The sequence below is a fragment of the Salvelinus fontinalis genome, chromosome 10 (genome assembly GCF_029448725.1).
Source record: "Salvelinus fontinalis isolate EN_2023a chromosome 10, ASM2944872v1, whole genome shotgun sequence".
Classification (NCBI taxonomy): domain Eukaryota; kingdom Metazoa; phylum Chordata; class Actinopteri; order Salmoniformes; family Salmonidae; genus Salvelinus; species Salvelinus fontinalis.
The window spans coordinates 29,024,704-29,043,606 of NC_074674.1; the positions used below are offsets into that span (position 1 = coordinate 29,024,704).

At 41.9% G+C, this 18,903-nt stretch overlaps 2 protein-coding genes across 4 annotated transcripts; one reads left to right on the top strand and one right to left on the bottom strand.

The window, feature by feature from the left end:
* Positions 1–1,970: 1,970 nt before the first annotated feature.
* On the bottom strand, positions 1,971–12,797 carry cnih2 (cornichon family AMPA receptor auxiliary protein 2). Of its 2 annotated transcripts, none has more exons than XM_055936406.1 (6): positions 12,061–12,797; positions 6,133–6,201; positions 5,581–5,628; positions 4,841–4,953; positions 4,264–4,407; positions 1,971–4,003 (listed from the first exon to the last, which is right to left on the bottom strand). In XM_055936406.1, exons 1-6 carry the CDS (start codon positions 12,184–12,186, stop codon positions 3,976–3,978), a joined length of 528 nt encoding a protein of 175 aa, XP_055792381.1. In that variant the 5' UTR covers positions 12,187–12,797; the 3' UTR covers positions 1,971–3,975. The 2 variants fall into 2 exon arrangements, with proteins under 2 accessions (XP_055792381.1, XP_055792383.1); XM_055936408.1 differs by lacking the exon at positions 12,061–12,797 and adding an exon at positions 10,702–11,135.
* On the top strand, positions 11,295–17,112 carry wdr74 (WD repeat domain 74). Of its 2 annotated transcripts, XM_055936405.1 has the most exons (11): positions 11,295–11,384; positions 13,734–13,787; positions 13,995–14,101; positions 14,253–14,377; positions 14,733–14,796; positions 14,946–15,089; positions 15,203–15,304; positions 15,621–15,777; positions 16,111–16,253; positions 16,382–16,435; positions 16,544–17,112. In XM_055936405.1, the coding sequence occupies exons 3-11, from the start codon at positions 14,036–14,038 to the stop codon at positions 16,724–16,726; spliced, it is 1,038 nt and encodes a 345-aa protein (XP_055792380.1). In that variant the 5' UTR covers positions 11,295–11,384; positions 13,734–13,787; positions 13,995–14,035; the 3' UTR covers positions 16,727–17,112. The 2 variants fall into 2 exon arrangements, with proteins under 2 accessions (XP_055792380.1, XP_055792379.1); XM_055936404.1 differs by lacking the exon at positions 11,295–11,384 and having other exon boundaries at positions 13,643–13,787.
* The last annotated feature ends 1,791 nt before the right edge of the window (positions 17,113–18,903 follow it).

Below are 18,903 nucleotides of genomic sequence, written 5' to 3' on the forward strand. Positions count from 1 at the left end.
TAACCCCATCCAGACTCCCATGTCTCTCTCACCCAGATATCACCACAGCGCCCTGTCTTTTCTAACCCCCAGTAATTTGTCACCCTTTTCTCTATCCACTTCCCAATCTCTCCTTCCCTTCCAGTTAAAGTCTTTTCTTATTTCTGGCCAGGTGTAACTATCAGAAATCTTCTCTAATGTATAATTCATATCTCCCCCCAATTTTGCCTCCCCCCTTCTCTCTGACTATTCCTGTGGAATTAATTCCAAATATAGGTGATGGGTTCACTTCAAGAAACCCAATCATTTAGCAAAGTGTTAATCAGCCATTTTACCAAATATACATCAATGGGCATGACATACCACCAATTACTTGTACTATTCCCTGTTTGTGAGGACACACAATGTCTGAGTCATAATATTGCCTGATGTCTTGCTTTGCTTACACTTTATAAGGTGGGGAGTGGAGTATATGCACCATGTAGAAATCCTAGTGTATTTTCATTTGTGTGTGTGTGTGTGTGTGTGTGTGTGTGTGTGTGTGTGTGTGTGTGTGTGTGTGTGTGTGTGTGTGTGTGTGTGTGTGTGTGTGTGTGTGTGTGTGTGTGTGTGTGTGTGTGTGTGTGTGTGTGTGTGTGTGTGTGTGTGTGTGCGCGCGTGAGTGCGAGCGAGCGAGCGAGAGAGAGAGAAAGAGAAAGAGAAAGAGAAAGAGAGAGTGTGTGTGTGTGTGTGTGTGTGTGTGTGTGTGTGTGTGAGAGAGAGAGAGAGAGAGAGAGAGAGAGAGAGAAAGAAAGAAAGAAAGAGAAAGAGAGAGTGTGTGTGTGTGTGTGTGTGAGTGTGCATATGCCAAGTGCGTACTTTATGTTTCAAACTTATCAATTGTAACCAGTTTCCATGGCAACTACTCTCTGGAGGCAGAGAGGAGGGAGAGAGTGCAGGGACGGAGTTGAGAAAATGATTATTACGGGGGGGGGGGGGGGGCTAGAATGAATGAAATATGAAATATATGGTATGGACTGTCAAGTATCTGAGAGAGGGGAAGGAGAGAGGGCATTTATGTGCATGCTTACATAAACGTGTGGTGTGTATATAATATGACTTGTGTGTGTGTGTGTGTGTGTGTCTGTGCGTATGTGTGTTTGTGTGTGTGTTTGTGGGTGTGTGTGTTTGTATGTGTGTTTGTCTTTGTGTGTGTGTGTGTGTGCGTGCGTGTGTGTGTTTGTGGGTGTGTTTGTCTTTGTGTGTGTGTGTGTGTGTGTGTGTATGTGCGTTCGTGCGTGTATGTGTTTGTGGGTGTATGTGAGTAATGTAGAGAGATGGTTTGCTGTGCATTTGAGTTGAATAAGATAAGTGATAACAATGTATTTGATGTATCATGCATCTACCTATACTTCAGTGCTGCCATGCATGTAAAGCCTATTTTGGATTGATTCTGAGTTTTGAGTGAGAGCAAGAGAGTGAGGCAGAGACAGGGTGAGTCAATAGGAATCTAACACAATTATGTTGCCATGGTGACACCGTATAATGAGATGCAGTCTATGTCCGGTTGCCTGTCTCTACCTCTCCAACTCTCCCTCACCCACTCTCCCCTCCAACCCCCATAATTAACACACTTACTTCCTCCATCATACTTGCTCTCTTGTAGATGTACAATCCTGAGCTCCTGTTTATTGTACTATTCCAGGTTCCCTCGAGTCCATAGCAAACAGAATATCTTGGGATAGAGACATAACAAAGTATGGCCTTCAGATTACATCTTCTTTTCGATCTTCCAATGTTCTTTTGATCACCTGTTACTTACAACTATTGAGACAGATCCGTCACCTCCCAATCATGCATTGAATTTCTTTGATTTGCATTTTTAACTATGAACACCCAGTGCACTACAAGTGGACCAATGAATCCAATTCTTAACAAAATAGGCTTTTGAATGATATGTTCAAGAAAATATAGATTTAGACAAGAGAAAACACAGTAGTTGTACCACATAATATTTTAACACATTGCTATTTTATTATAATATGTGAATTGCTGTTTGTGACCTGTATATCATATTGTATTCTAATGAATACAAACTACCGCACCAACAAATATAGAATACAGTGATGAGAGATGTATAGAAGACAGTTACAAATAGTTATTCTTAAATATATATTCATTCATTCATTCTGATGAACTGCATTATGACAGTCATTGATGGTCAGCCTAGCTATATTTCCCCTCCTCTGTGACCCGCCATTTTGTGCTTTAGCAATTGTCTGTGATTGACTCACATTGTTGGCAGGGGTTGAGGAGTTGTTGTCCTTTTTTAGAGGGAACTGTCAGGATCAACATACCGTATGTGTCTTGGCACAAGAAACCTAGCTGAACAATATTGACACATTACTAAAATGTGAGTGGCTCCATTATAATGCAGGGCTCTGTTTGTGTTCAGATGCCAACTGATCACAACTGTTGTAAACAATTCATTACTACAATTATGGTCAGCTTATAATAAATAATCACTCAGTTTTACATGTATTTTTCAAGTTCCAGTATTACCCATTTTTCTAATAATTTTAACATCACACAGTCCGATCATTATCAATTATCTACACATAGTGCTATGGATTCATGACGATGAGGACAGCACCAGCTAAGTCACGGCTTTGAAATGAACCGAAGACTAAAGTGTCTGACAACATTCACTGTGACACCTATGAGTGAGAACAGTTACAGTATGTAAGTCCCACCATAATGTTCTATGTGAGATGCGTTTATGCACTTGACACAGTCATCATTGGAACCCTATCAACATCAGCATCTTCAGCAGCCTCATCAGTTATTTGTGTCACACAGTATTAGTCCACAGAGGAAAAAGGATCCCATGTACAGTAATCACTCCTAGCTATTGCTTTTCTTGAATGAGATTTCTAGAATCTAGAATCACTGAGCACAGAGCATGGAAAGTCCAGGTGAAATCATCCATTGCTGCCTAGAACAGAACAGACAAACACAGAATACTTAAACACCCAAGTACCAACTCGGTCAGAGCTAAAACATCCCCTTCAATCCTGAATAATTTTCTGTTGGAATGAAATCCGCCTGTTTGCCCTGGGCAGGAACGGGGACTGGGAGATAGTGTCTTGATTGGGATGGACCTAGACTCAAACATTGCTCCAGGGTGTCCGCGATCCTTCGCAGAAGCTTATGGCCATTGCATCATAATCGAAACAGTGTTAAAGCTTGTAATTTCTCCACTTGGCTTGCTCCATTGGTTCATGTTGTGTTCATATGTTCAGTTCATATTGTGTGTTTGTGTTGTTGACTTCATAAATTACGTATATTAGATATTTGTGAATAACACAATTACTATCACTCTGGATCAAAATAGTAGCATTGAACTGTGTATTTATTTGCTTAAACAACTAACTATTCATATCCTCGGAATATGATTTACCACAAGTACTGAATTATTGAAATAATTAATAATAACCAAATTAGTAGAATAACTAAATACATGTTTATTTTCTAAAATGGTTAGGTTTATTGGAATGGAAGGATATTGACGTATGAATCCGCAACATCTACGCTAGGACTTAGGCAACACAAACGTTATAAATTCACAGTTGAGTGACAGTATCACTAAGAATAGCAGACCCGCAGCCCTTAAGACGTGATGTGGTCAGATCAAGGCATCCCGTACACAGGCTAAGATGTGTTCTCTCTTTCTCTTCATTATTTCATTCCTCCTCTCTGTCTGCGCCTCCTCTTCTATGTCTCGGCAGTGCCTGAGCAGCCTAAAGAAGTCTCTTTACTTTGCCTAATTTCCTCACGATGTCCTCCGATGTTTGTCCCTCCATCCAAAGATTTGAGGAGAGCAAAACAGGCTCTGTGATGGAGTAATGGGTGGTGAGAAAGAAGGGTGAGTGACATCACCCAGTCTTAGTCTTGCATGCTCTTTCTCTTTTACTGTCTTTCAATCTCCTCTTTGTCGCTTTGTCTTCTATTCTGTGTTTAGAAACTCACCAAGGCATAGACCATACTGCCAAGGACAGAGAGAGGCAGGAAATAGGAAAGAAGGACAGCAATGTTAGAAGGAATGTGATGTTGCCAAGCAATAACATCATGTCCCATGTCACTCTTTTTTTAGGTCTGAGTGACAGCAGTTATTGTGCAGTAAGAAGAGGAGGCTCCCATTCATACAGATCCCCATTCTCCAATGAACTTGGCTGGACTGATGATAAATAGCTTGATTAATATGACCTCACCTGTAATATGACCTCACCTGTAATATGACCTCACCTGTACAGGTAGTAGAAGAAGGAGAGCAGGTAGAAGCCCAGCTTACACCAGGACTCCTTCTGACAGTAGTTCAGGATGTCTGCATTCATCACACTGACAGGGTCATACATTACCTCTGACCCATCTGCCGGCCGATGGAAAAACCTGACGAGAGAGAGCGAGAGAGAGAGCATTCTTACAACAGAAACAACTAAAAAGCATCCTGTTTGAGAGAGTGGTGGGACTTGGTTGTGTCATGTTGTGTCATGTTGTGTCGTGTTGTTCATGTTGTGTTGTGTCCTTCGTGTTGTGTTGTGTCGTGTTGTTCGGGTCGTGTTGTGTTGTGTCGTTCGTGTTGTGTTGTTAATGTTGTTTGTGTTGTGTCATGTCATGTTGTTTGTGTTGTGTTGTGTTGTGTTGTGTTGTGTCTTGTTTGTGTTGTGTTGTGTCATGTTGTGTCGTGTCCTGTTGTGTTGTGTTGTGTCTTGTGTCATGTTTTGTGTCATGTTTTGTTGCGTCTTGTCGTGTCTTGTTGTGTTGTTCGTGTCGTGTTGTGTCGTGCCATGCTGTGTTATGTCGTCTTGTGTCGTGTGTGTACCTCCAGAGATGGTAGAAGAGCAGGGGGATGTTTAGGCCCAGGGTGACCCACTCCCCAGCACACATGAACATCAGGCAGAACAGCCCATGGATGGAGTACTCTGGCACCACCAGCTAGAAATAAAACATACAAATAGGGTGCACACCACACAAATGCAAATGTCGTTATCAGAAACATTTCAGGACAAAATGCTTTGAAAAGGAATCAGTTATGATTTTCATATGGAATGAGAGTAGCAGGGATCAGTTATGATTTTCATATGGAATGAGAGTAGCAGGGATCAGTTATGATTTTCATATGGAATGAGAGTAGCAGGGATCAGTTATGATTTTCATATGGAATGAGAGTAGCAGGGATCAGTTATGATTTTCATATGGAATGAGAGTAGCAGGGATCAGTTATGATTTTCATATGGAATGAGAGTAGCAGGGATCAGTTATGATTTTCATATGGAATGAGAGTGGCAGGGATCAGTTATGATTTTCATATGGAATGAGAGTAGCAGGGATCAGTTATGATTTTCATATGGAATGAGAGTAGCAGGGACCAGTTATGATTTTCATAAAAGCCTGCTGGCCTCCAGGTGTTCCCTCCTTCAATCTCCCTTCATCGACTCTACAGCTTGTCCATTAACACTGACAGAGAAAATTAGGGAGTGGTGGCAGTATATAAAGCCAGGTAATTATAATGTGTGTGTGTGTGCGTGTGTGCGTGCGTGCGCCTTGGAGCCACTTACTGACCTTCCGCAGCAAGTTGCATATTCTTTCAATATTCAGAATTCTTTCCCTCTGAAAAGTGAACAGAGAGAAAGGAGAGTCAGATATGGGGAGTCAGATATGGAGAGTCAGATATGGGGAGTCAGATATGGAGAGTCAGATATGGGGAGTCAGATATGGGGAGTCAGATATGGAGAGTCAGATATGGGGAGTCAGATATGGAGAGTCAGATATGGGGAGTCAGATACAGAACGTTATTGTGTAGCTATATGAGATGAAGGAACCCTCAGCAAAAATATCACTGGCAAAATAGAAGCAACATTACATTGAGTAAATGCTTCACACATGATAAATAAATAGATTAAACATGATAAATAAACCAAAATAAGACAAAGGCAAAATAAGACAAAGGTTTTTCTATTTGAATAAGTAGCCATGGTCTATGTGTGTCTGTCTGTCTGTCTGCCTGTCTGTCTATAGTGCTCTACTCTTCACAGCTGTGACTGTAGATGGGCTCATAGAACTGGGTCACACTTCACAGAACTCTACTCCCTTTCATAAAGCAGGGGACCTTACCGCTCTGGTGGGGTTGCTCTGATCGATTGGGTTCTTGAAGTCTGTGCACAGCTCGTCAAACGCAATAATCTAAAAACACATGTACAGTGTATATGGTTACATTTTCTATCATTTGCATTGGATAAAGATAAATTAATATTGAACGTAAATGGATGGTGTTTTCTTTCACATTCACAATGTGTTATTCTCGTTAAATTCCAATCATATCCCTTTTAGCCTCTTTTCACAAGATTTCTTATTATCTTAAAGGGGTAATCTGCAGTTGCTACAACCATTTTTGGACTGTAAATTAATGATATGTACCCATTGATTCTTGAAGAATATAATTTATAATGCCTCATGAGCTTAGCTCAACTGTCTTACCCCATCAGAACTCAAAATAGAAGCTTGTTTGACTCCAATGTTTTTAAACAAAGTCAATGTAATCAAACACTATATAGCCTCACAACATGGTTAAAGCTATAATTTTGGTCAGTCCTTGCATCCATAGCTACATTTTTCCAGCTCCATCCCACCTTATCTTGCAGCTGAGAATTGAATGTTGGTTGGATTTCGTCACCGTTTCTGTCGTGTACCAGTTTGCCACCGGCCTGAAATGGAACCTCAATTTCCAGAGGTCAGGTCTTTAACTAACGGATCTCTGATCCGTCCGTACACGGTTTTCGGCACTCCCATGGGACGACAGAAAACAGGTATTGAAATCCGGCTCGAAGGACCAATTGATAAGAGAATTTCCAATCCCAATGATAATAACAATCAATCAATAGCTCTGACCAATTCCTGAGGTTTGTAAGACCATGGGTATAATAATAATTAGTCAAAGACTCAGCTTATACAAAACGTTAGTACAGTTTATTCAGAGAACATTCTAAAGTCAGGAATACAAAACAATTCATTTTATACTGACTTCTCACGCCCACACATTCACACAACCATACGCACGCACGCACGCACGCACGCACACGCACACGCACACGCACACGCACACGCACACACACACACACACACACACACACACACACACACACACACACACACACACACACACACACACACACACACACACACACATGTACTGCTACCCAGCCGCCAGAGATTAGTGACCTTGTCCTTGAGACATACTCCCTGTTCTCTCCCAAATCTCTAGTCAGGTCAGCACCAAGCTCAGACAGTCTGTGTTTATAATGCCATAAAGACATATTATCTTTACCCTAATTCTGACTAGACTACACATTTATTGATTATGATGTTATACATTCTAATCACTTCCATACAATTATATGTTTCAGGGCGGAATATTTTAATCATTCAACTAACCGATAATTCTCACCTAACAGCTTTTTACCAAACGAGAGGCTGGGAGTTCTTTTGCTATTTTTTCAACTGCTGATTTCCGCATTAAGTTTGCAATTCCCATACCTCCATTCATCCTTTTATATCTTTCAAATCCTTAGACTCTCTGTTTTTCTCTGTTTCTTAGATCTCCATCTAAGCATCCCTCTCTGCCTCTCAACATTCCTCTCTCCCTGTCACATCCATCTTTCCCTTTCAGAGACCAATGTAACTCTCCACATCTATATTTTACTTTCAAAAACACCTTTCCCCCTTATAGATCTAAACCACTCCCTCTTCTCGGCCCGTGCTATCGGGGATCCTTGGAACATCCCTACCACTTTGAAGTTCAAATGTAAAATGGTTAAGGTAAGCGTTAGGGTTAGGGTTAGGCAAGGGTTATGGTTATGGTTAGGGTAGAGGTTAAGGTTAGGGTTAAGGTTTAGGGTGGGGATGTCCCAAGGATCCCGGATAGCACAACCCCCTATTCTCTGTTTCACGCTCCTCTTCATAGTAAACAGATACAGTTTCCATAGTGATCTGATGAGCCCCTTAGCGGGCACCATGGTTACTATAGAAGTGAACAAGCCGTCTCATTGGTTGAAAGACACACAGAGATGGGGGGGCGCAAACCATGGATGGAGGCAGATGGGGGTAAGGGGTGGAACAAAATGAGAGTTTGATAAGCATTCTCAATAACATGGTTCGTTGCTGACGCATACACACACTCTATCCCACCTTTTACCTTCCCCTTCTCTCACACAGGCACATACACACGCATCTCTTCCACAAACACAGACACAAACACACACGTTGACTGACTCACATGCAGTACAGTCTCACCCACTAGTCAATTTAGTAGTCAATACTTATAGTAATTTCAAACCAGTCTTTTGTAATGATCTGATAATGCTGTGTTGAATTTCAAATGAACAATGTCTCCCTCGACAGAAGGCTATAGCTGAGAGAGATGAGCTCTGGCCTTCGTGCAGTCTGTGTCTGAGGCTTTAGACATGTAGAATACTGATTGTAAAGAAGTCTCCAGTGACGCCTGTACAAATTCCTACCATAATTCTGCAGTCAGTAGGCTGGTCCTTATGATGAGGGTTGCAGTAATGCACATATATCTCTCTCGCCCTCCATCTAATTGTCTCCCCATTCCTACTCAAATTTAAATTCCTTTTCACTAGCTCATATTAATAAACTTCCTGTTTGTGGTGCCATACAGTGCCATCGGAAAGTACTCAGACCCCTAAACTTTGGGCTCCCGAGTGGCGCAGCGGTCTAAGGCACTACATTTCAGTGCAAGAGGCGTCACTACAGTCTCTGGTTTGAATCCAGGCTGTATCACATCCGGCCGTGATTGGGAGTCCCATAGGGCGGTGCACAATCAATCAATCAATCAAATTTATTTATGAAGCCCATCTTACATCAGCTGATGTCACAAAGTGCTGTACAGAAACCCAGCCTAAAACCCCAAACAGCAAGCAATGCAGATGTAGAAACACGGTGACTAGGAAAAACTCCCTAGAAAGAAGCGTTGTCCGGGTTTGGCCGTAGTAGGCAGTCATTATAAATACGATTTTTTTCTTAACTGACTTGCCTAGTTAAATACGTTACAGACTTATTTTAAAATGGATTTAAAAAATAATAATCCTCAGCAATCTACACACAATACCCCATAATAACAAAGCGAAAAACGATTTTTTAAAATGTTTTTGCTAATATATAAAAAACTAAAAAAGAAATACATTATTTACATAAGTATTCAGGACCTTTGCTATGAGACTCGAAATTGAGTTCAGGTGCATCCTGTTTCCATTGATCGTCTTTGAGATGTTTCTACAACTTGATTGGAGTCCACATGTGGTAAATTCAATTGATTGGACATGATTTGGAAAGACACACACCTGTCTATGTAAGGTCCCACAGTTGTCAGAGCAAAAACCAAGCCATGAGGTTGAAGAAATTGTCCGTAGAGCTCTGAGACAGGAAGGTCCCCAAGAACACAGTGGCCTCCCTCATTCTTAAATGGAAGAAGTTTGGAACCACCAAGACTTTTCCTGGAGCTGGCCGCCCGGCCAAACTGAGCAATCGGGGGAGAAGGGCCAAGAACCTGGTGGTCACTCTGACAGAGCTCTAGAGTTCCTCTGTGGAGATAGGAGAACCTTCCATAAGGACAACCATCTCTGCAGCACTCCACTCCTCAGGAAAAGGCACATGACGGCCCGCTTGGAGTTTGCCAAAAGGCACCTAAAGACTCTAAGATCATGAAAACAAGATTCTCTGGTCTGATGAAACCAAGATTGAACTTATTTGGCCTGAATACCAAGTGTCACATCTGGAGGAAACCTGGCACATGTCTGGAGGAAACCTAACTAGTCGGGATCAAGGCAAAGATGAACGGAGCAAAATACAGAGAGATCCTTGATGAAAACCTGCTCCAGAGTGCTCAGGACCTCAGACTGGGCCAAAGGTTCACCTTCCTCCAACATGACAACGACCCTAAGCACACAGTCAAGACAACACAGGAGTGACATCAGGACAGGTGTCTGAACTTGAACCCGATTGAACATCTTTGGAGAGACCTGAAAATTGCTGTGCAGCAATGATCCCCATCCAACCTGACAGAGCTTGAGAGGATCTGCAGAGAAGAATGGGAGCAACTCCGCAAATACAGGTGTGCCAAGCTTGTAGTGTCATCCCAAGAAGACTCAATGTTGTAATCACTGCCAAAGGTGCTTCATCAAAGTACTGAGTAAAGGGTTTGTTTTTGCTTTGTCATTATTGGGTATTGTGTGTAGATTGATGAGGGGAAAAATGATTTAATCAATTTTAGAATAAGGCTGTAACCTAACAAAATGTGGAAATGGTCAAGGGGTCTGAATAGTTTCCGAAGGCACTGTACATGTGCTTATTATAACAACAGAGAGAGAGAGAGAGAGAGACTTACAGTACTGATATTAGTAAAATAAATAGTGAGTCACAGATGGGCACGTGGGCACACATTCACACCAACCAATGGCTAGACTACAGTTATTGCATTGTCTCATACTACTATTACGTTAAGTAGTCTTCTCCCAGAATTATAGGTATTTCTCAGACCAACCAATTCTTTATTTCAGGTATGAGTCACAAAGCAAACAAGAGAATATTGCTGAAACATGGTTTAACCGCCATCACCCAGAGTTTATAAACATGGTTAAGGTGAGTGATGTGTGTGTGAGCTCAACTCACCTGCCAGATGACGAAGAAGATGAGTGCGGCACACAGCACTAAGGTGAGCATGTAGCAGAAGGCCGCGAAGGTGAAAGCCATGGCTGTGTCAGCCAGCCTGACAACGAGTTGGGTCGAGAGAGGGGGAACTTCCCCTCCTCTCTCTCTATTGATGACTATCTCTCCTTCCTCAGGAGGTTTTTGTCTGTTCTTCCACTCCCTGCCCTTGACTCTCTGACTCCCTTCCCTCTTACGTTGTATTGAGAGCCCGTATTGTCCAGGTGAGGAGCTGAAGTACTGTGTTGGAAGAAAAAATCCCTGCTCCTCTCTCCAGCCTATCAGCTGTGGTCTCTCTATTTCTGCTTATCTAGGTTGCTCCTTCTGCTTGAGTTCCTCTTTCCTTTTCATGAGTCTGTGCAAAATATTTTCTTCTCTGTCACACATACAATTTGCAAAGCGGTCGACAGGCACAGTTTTTCATGGAGAACAGCTACAGCTGAGTAATGCTCTTTCCTCTGGTCCCAGCCTCCTCTGATTCTGACAGACAGGGGTTTTGTGCACTTTATGTGTCTGTCCCCTCCCCCTTCCAGTAACCTCCACTTTGCACAATATCCACACACCTTGCTCACAGTGACACAGCTAGTAAGTGACTCCCTGACACACTGGACTGTATGTAAAGTAAAGAGAGGAATGATTATTGTGAGGTGAGAGACAGTATGGCTTGTGGTTATTATAGCAGAAGTTTGCAGTGTTATGGCTTATTATTATTATTATTCAGTTTCTTAGAAAAAAATCATGATGGCACATATTTCAAGAACAATATAATTGTTAGCGCACATCTGTAATAGGCAAATTTATTTATTTATTTACATTTTAACTACAAGCATTTATAGTTGTAATTGGTATTAGAGATTATTCAAAAGAGATTTTGATTTTGGTATATCCTGATATTTCTATGTTTTTAAACGGAGCAGATATGCTGTCAAGAAAGAAAGGACTGTTTTGTAGGCATATAATAATTGTCCACTAATGTAAAGAGAATATTTTGTTTTTCATACAATAGAAGCAATTCATACATGTGCCCCATAAATATTCTTACGATGACAGTTATTAGTGATAATTTATAATAACAAAATGAGCAAAGATCACTAGCTTACAATCAAATGATCAATTTGATAATAATAGCTTGCAATGATTTGATAAATGGTGCTGCAATGTATAGAGTAGAATATAAATAAACAGCAACATGATAGAATACTTAGGCACTCCACACTGAGGTCTCAAATCTATAAAGACTGATGAACGATGTATCAGGATAATGATAATCTGTGATGATGACGATGGATATTTTCATTGATCTTAATATTGATCAGAGTGTACCTGTGTTTGGTGGTAGATGTGTCTATCACTGAATATCCAACTCCTTCCTCTTCCCACTCTGTCAATTTGGGTCGACACCATGTCAGAATTCTCTGCCTTGCCTTTCTCTATCTCAGTCGCATCCATCAGATTTCTTCACGCATATGCTTTTCAGTGCTCACTTGCAGGGTGGAAAAACAGCATTTAGAGAATCAACTATGTTAATATGTTAAAACATTTTTTGCTCTTATTTGGGTACAAGTCTTTTTCTTAAGAAAGGAAAAACATCTCCACAGCCCTTAGTAGTCTCTAAGTTAATTCATTCCCCTCTTTCTCTTGTCCCCCTCCATCCTCTTTCGCTTTTCTCTCTCCAAAGCTCCCCCTTATGTTTTCTCTTCTCTTTCTCTAAAAAAGAATGGAACGATTTTGAAAACAGACCGAAAGACTCTCCCTCATGTTCTGTTCTCCTCAGTCTCTTATTCTTCTCTCTCTCAGACGGCCTGATAAAGCAAGATTTGGATCACCCTAGAATATACCGGCCAAGTGCATTCAACAGTCTCTCCCTCCCTCTTTCTCTCTCTCTCTCGGTCCCTCTCTCCCTGGCTTTAAACCGTTGCTGTATTCCCTTGTTCCCAAGAGATGGTTGAGGGGGCAGGGGAAGCTCCAAATAAAAAAAAATTGTCGGCTTCCCTTGTTTGTCTCTATCTACCCCTCCCTCTGCTCCCTTTCTCTCTCTCTACCGCTCTCTCTCTATCGCTCTCTCTTTCTCCTCTCTCTCTCTCACTCTATCACTCTCTCTCACTCTCTCCTGCTCTCTCTCTTTGTCTCTCCCTCATCCCCTCTCATTGTGTCATGATGCTGTCTCCTATTCTTCTGTAATTTCCAGAAAGATGAAAAGGCTCTCTGTCTTTCTTTTAAGTTTATGATTATTTCTCTTACTTTCTTTCCCTCCCCCTCTCTGTTTTCTCAAAACTACCTCTATCTTTCTGTGGTCCTGCTGTTTTCGCTCTCATCCCTTTCTACCCTGCTATTGCCAGTCTCTTTGGCATATTCTCTTTGGAGGATTTCTACAACTTTTTAATTCCCACAGTTCTTTGGCTTTGGATATTAAAGTGCCCATGCTGTTTTCCCCTAATCCCTATCCCTGTCCCCTCTTTTGTCACCCACTAAATCCATGCCAATAGCTCATCTCTGGTAAATCCTCCAGGGTGACCTGAAGTCCAATTTTCTCTTCTCTTCCTTCTCCTCTGCCTGTCCCCTGCTCTACCTCACTCCTGAGTGCCACTTTAATGAATACAAACTTGAACATTTGAAAAACACCAGTAGCATCAGAAAAAACACCCTTTTGAAAATGAAGTCAGTGAACCTTTCATAATGTAAAAACAACAGCAAAATGAATGTGTTCTCCTTTGGTGTCTTGTGGGTTGCTTCTGTGTAGGGCCCTTATCTATCAGTCTGAGTGATACTGTAAATATTATACTTTGTCTGCAATAGTGGCTGTGGATTTTGGATAGATGCAGTGATGTACAATGTAAAGCTCAAGAGCACCATCTCCTGGAAATGTTATATAAGATCATTTTGGTCGGAACAGAAGTACGGTGACTAGTGTTTCCCTACGGAGGACATTTTGGACACACCATAACGTGTTAAAAAAAATATATTCTTGACAATCTTTTCGTTCTTTTTCATGGCAGACAAAAGTCAAGTGTGCTCAGTATGGGTGGGATCGGAAACAGGGATATTAAAAGGTAAAAATTCTTTATCTCAGTAAACTTAGCCATGCTGTGCTTGTGTGCTGGTTTGTTAGAGCTAACTAACCACCCCACGTGTTTGCTAGCTAGCTGTAGCTAGCTTGATAGTACATTACCCAATGCGACACAGATTGTTTTGGGAATGATGCTCATCATCAGGATATTTAAATGTCTATCACTTACTCTGTCTGTCTGTTTCACTAGGAGTGAGCCTATCCAAAAAACAGGCTTTCAACTTCTGTGAGATGAGCTGCCTGAGCCGGGACCAGGAAGTGTGTGTCCTAGGCTGGGGAGATCAACATGAGACTGAGGTGTGTGTGGGGGCTCTAGAAAGTAATGGAGCCCTTGATGATGTCTGATCTGTTGGTCATTGATGTGTTGGCTAAGAGTGGACGTAGGTCTGAAAGTTTGCATCATGAGTGTTATGCCATTCTGTTGTTTACCTGAGTTTCTCTGTTCTAGGTACTGGTGGGTTCTGTGAATGGCACAGTGAAGACATTTAGCACAGAGAAGGGCATCTTCACTGAGACCAGACAGTGTGGGGAGAGCACCCAGGGCAGGTTCACAGGACTTGCTGTCACAGACAGGTATAGTCTTGTAGATGAAGACATAGTCATAACAAAACCCTACACACCAGCAGCTCCAAGGTCATGTGTTGAGGATACTGGGGTGTATTCATTTGTCGCAGGCTGTAGTAAAACGTTTGGTCTGTTTCAACGTTTTGTAACAGAAACCATTTACCATAAACAGAGAGTTTCTATTGGAGTTTCTATTGGACAAATGGTCCCTCCCCGTTTTGTTTGCTTCCGTTTGGTTCCTACAGTAAACGGTTTCCATTGCAAAACGTTTTGCAACAAGCCAAATGTTTTGCTACGGTCTGAGACTAATGAATAGACCCCTGATGTTGACACTGGACTACACACTCCCTGTGTGTCTCTGCAGTGCTCTGATCACGTGTGTGGAGACAGGACTTCTGAGGGTCTGGAAGGAGGGCAGCACAGACACAGTGAGTGACACTGCCAGAATACCACTTGGGCCCCCTAGGGGTTGTTACATTGCTGATGGATACTAGATACTTATTAATGAACAAGGTTCACTGTCTGCCTTTTTGTGCACTGCCAGTTCCTTGAATATAACCTCTGTCCCTATATCCAGGTTGAGATAAATGCAGGGACGAATGTTTGTCGGATGCGACAGAATCCCTCACAGCGCAACCAAGTGGCCACAGGGGGGAAGGAGAATGGCCTAAAGGTCTGGGATCTGGAGAGGCCTGAAACACCCATTTTCACCTCCAAGAATGTAAGAGTGTTAACAACTACATGTCAAGGAATTACAGTGGGAATGTCTACATAGTATGTTATTATTTTTAGGTGATTTTCCATTAACATAGTGCTGTGTTTTTGATGTTGCAGGTACGTAATGACTGGCTGGACTTGCGAGTGCCCGAGTGGGTCAGAGACATGGCCTTCATCCCAGACTCCGACAAGATCGTCACCTGCACAGGTCACCACCAGGTCTGTGTCTGTCTGCCTGCCTGCATGTCTGTCTCTTCCTGTACAAGCCCTGCTCTTAGACTAGGTCTGCTGGTGTTCTCAGCCACTGACCCAGAGCAAAGTACTCAAATGATACATCCAGCTGCAGTTTGCTCAGTAGGGTGAAAAGGGACTCTTAAAGGTTTTAATAGTCCCTTTTCTGTAAAGATTTTAATTCATATTGGTCAAGTTCAGGTACCAGGATGAATGACTTGGATCACGTCTCTTTGCCTCATTTATCTAATGACGTTACAAAAGCCATCTATTTTTACTCATCTGTTTGTTCTCTCTCTGTTAGGTGCGAGTGTATGACCCTGCCTCTCCCCAGAGGCGTCCGGTTCTGGAGGCTCATTTTGGGGAGTACCCCCTCACAGCCCTCTCCCTCCCTGCCAACCAAGACAGTGTTGTAGTGGGCAACACGCATGGAGAACTCGCCATCTTAGATTTGCGGAAAGGTGAATGAGGCAAAGGATGTCTACTTGTTGACATGATTGTGCAGTTGCTTAGCCATCTGCTTCAGAACATTTCCATGTTAGCCTCTATCATTTTGCCCATGTATTCTTTTGTCATTGTACTACATTAGAGAATAATTTTGCTAAATTTGCTCATTGAAGCGTCTGTTTAGCTTTATCGTTCTTTGCCTGTAGTGATCAGAATTATTGTCTTCTGATAGTCATGTAGAGATGGAGCTTTTTATGTGTGCGAATGCATGTTGCGTGAGATCCTCTCCTTGACTACAGTCTGTTGGTTGTATAACCCTGCCGCCTCTTCACCTCCATTCGCTGCAGGTCTGGTGCGTGGGTGTTTGAAGGGGATGGCAGGAGGAGTGCGGGGGCTGCAGTGCCACCCTTCTCTCCCTCTGGTGGCTTCCTGTGGTTTGGATCGCTTTCTGAGAGTACACAGCCTGGAGGACCGCTCCCTACAGCACAAGGTACACACAAACACACCATCTCTCTCTTACACTCTCAGTACACTAGCTACACAAACCATCATTAGGGAAGCATCCTAGAGTTGTTTTTAATAATTGCGTTCAAGATGTTCTCTCCGTCTCCCTTGCAGGTGTATCTGAAGTCACGACTCAACTGTGTGCTTCTGTCCAGCAAAGATCTAGAGGTAGGGGAGAATTTAAAGTGCAATGAATTATACTTTTGCTGTGAACATGTGATATTGCTGCAACAATATACTGTAGTGTGTTTACAGTCTCTCCGTTCTCCATTTCAGCTGAGCAGTTCAGCAGTAACTGGAGATGTGGAGGAAGTGAAAGAAGAGGGAGGTGAAGTGGATGAGGTGTGGGACACTATGGAGATGATAAATGACCAGGCTAAGAAGAGAGCAACAGACGAAGAGGAAGCCGTAGTTACAGGTGTAGAGAAGACTACGAAGAAAAGAAAAGTGGTCAAATGACCTGCAGTGGAGAGCTTAAGGATAGGGCTGTGCTCTATGAGAACCGCAGAAGCTCTAGAGGTCTGCCAAAAGTCTGTTACGGATGTACAGACTGTTTTCCTGTTGTCTGTACTGAAATAGCTGTAGTTTTCCTATTAAAACTAAACTCACTCTGGCGTTGTTTGCATGCCCTTCCATACCAACTTCCTTAATGTAGCTAACATAAATAATATATATTTTTGGCACACCAAAAAAGTGTATTGTATGTACAATATCCCCAGGGCTATTACAACATCTCATAGAACTCTGAACAGGATTGGTTCTTGTAAGTGTGTGTGACAGCGAGAGTGCAACGCCCCTAATAAAGAGACCGATGGCGTCTGGTACCATTGGTTGGTTTGCTTCTGTTTTGGTGTCTGCTGGAATGGAGTAGAGGGTACTGATTAGGAAAATCACTCAGCACAATTGGTGTCTTTTTAAAGGGGGGCTGAACTTCCTGATATGACCTCGTTTCTTGGCTTAGTCATTAAGAAATGCAACGGTTGTGACTGAAGCCAAACGAGTTGTCTTGGGGGTGTGGTTTAATGTGTGGTGGTGCGTGTTTGTACATTCACTCTGCTAAGTACATAGTCACTCACCCTCCTAGATAACTTGAAACAGTCCAACCAGATCTTGTCTTGAAGTCGCCTAGGCTATCTAATGCTAGCCATCTTCGCCAATTAGCTTCAGCCGGCTTGTGTGTGACCGTGGCAAAGTTGATTTGAAATTGGATAGCCTATCTCTGGGGGTTGTTAGGAACGGTCAATGATTTACACAATGTAAATGAGACAATGTTTTCATGTTATACATATTTTAGTTTAATTATTTGTATATGAATTTCTACAATGTGTATGTCGTTTTTAGTTTAAGAGCTATTGACATGTAAATGTTGTCCCATGTACATTGTGTAATTGACTGATGCTCCTTAACATAGGGATATCGACTATCAAAGAAAATATACTTTGGTTAATTTGACCAAATGGACCATGGGCATTATGATCGGGTCGCGTGCAGCTACGATCAGAATTTATGAATACTTGGGTGCTGTTGGCAGGTTTAAAATAAACCCAACCAAAGGAAAAGTGTCACGGTAACCTTCATTCTGGACATACCATGTTTTCCTATCTCACAAATCTCCTTTTTGGAAGAGACTGACTATGACAAATTATCCTATTTACACTAAATTTTGACACTAGTATACATGTTTCTGACTCATATCAATGCCACATTGGCCGATTTCAAAATGAGAAGTTGCTTCTTAGGGGCAGTTGCTCTTTAAAGCTGTGAAGTTAGCCCAGAAGTGTTTTATAATTTGGGTTTGTCAGTTTGAGTAAATATGTCTCTTAATTGTTTAGATTTTAGCCAGCAGTGGTGTGTTCTGTGGAAATTGATGTTTGTAAGCCTAGGGGGTAAGGGTCTAATGAATGATTCAATTTCATTTCTACCTTATTCAAGAGATAGGCCTATCTTACATTTAGGGAATCAAGGTATAATAAACCTTGGTGTAACGATAAGTGTTGGTTGAATGGATTAGTTATAACCATGATTGAGCAATCACTTGTGTAACCTATCACTGTGGTTGACAAAGTGCATTATTGCAGTGTGAGTTTCATTAGGTTTTATGTCTTCAAATTGACCTGCTGGGATTTAAGAGTTGCTTGTGACCTTGTGGGTGTATTGAAGACAGCACCACATTTCTCTAGTTTCATGGAGAGCAGTGTGTGTTAGATAAGATACCTGTGTTCGGCTCATTCTGAGACTGGACTCTGTACACAGACATTCCTTAACTCCCGATAAGATAAGACCAGTCTGAATAAAGGAGGAAACAACTTAAAAGAAGAGTTTTCTCTTTATTTGTCAGTTGCAAATAAATTGCTGCTCAGCATTTACTTTCAGTTAAAAAATTACATTCAAGGATAAATACTTTTTTTGGTCCCAAAATAAATAATACCCTGAAGAGGTGTCATGTTCTCTCAGGGAAAAAACACATCCACACGGGCTATTGCAACATGTCATGTGTCTAATAAAATGTGAATGATGTTTGTCACCTGATTGTCGATAGACCGCAATAAGGACAAGTTAGAAAGGGTAAGTAGTTTAGGTGCAAAAGGCACAAAAAGGAAAAGATTGTTGCTAAACTGGCCAAATTATGTACTTGA

What these genes read in the sequence shown, in the direction of transcription:
- wdr74 (XM_055936404.1), top strand. Translation starts at nt 13,727, where the DNA reads ATGGCAGACAAAAGTCAAGTGTGCTCAGTATGGGTGGGATCGGAAACA. An exon ending in CATCTTAGATTTGCGGAAAG is followed by an intron (nt 15,778 to 16,110) that starts GTGAATGAGGCA and finishes CATTCGCTGCAG; the next exon opens with GTCTGGTGCGTGGGTGTTTG. An exon ending in ACCGCTCCCTACAGCACAAG is followed by an intron (nt 16,254 to 16,381) that starts GTACACACAAAC and finishes TCTCCCTTGCAG; the next exon opens with GTGTATCTGAAGTCACGACT.
- cnih2 (XM_055936406.1), bottom strand. Translation starts at nt 12,186, where the DNA reads ATGGATGCGACTGAGATAGAGAAAGGCAAGGCAGAGAATTCTGACATG. An exon ending in TATGCAACTTGCTGCGGAAG is followed by an intron (nt 4,954 to 5,580) that starts GTCAGTAAGTGG and finishes TTTTATTTCTAG; the next exon opens with CTGGTGGTGCCAGAGTACTC. An exon ending in CTCTTCTACCATCTCTGGAG is followed by an intron (nt 4,408 to 4,840) that starts GTACACACACGA and finishes CTCTCTCGTCAG; the next exon opens with GTTTTTCCATCGGCCGGCAG.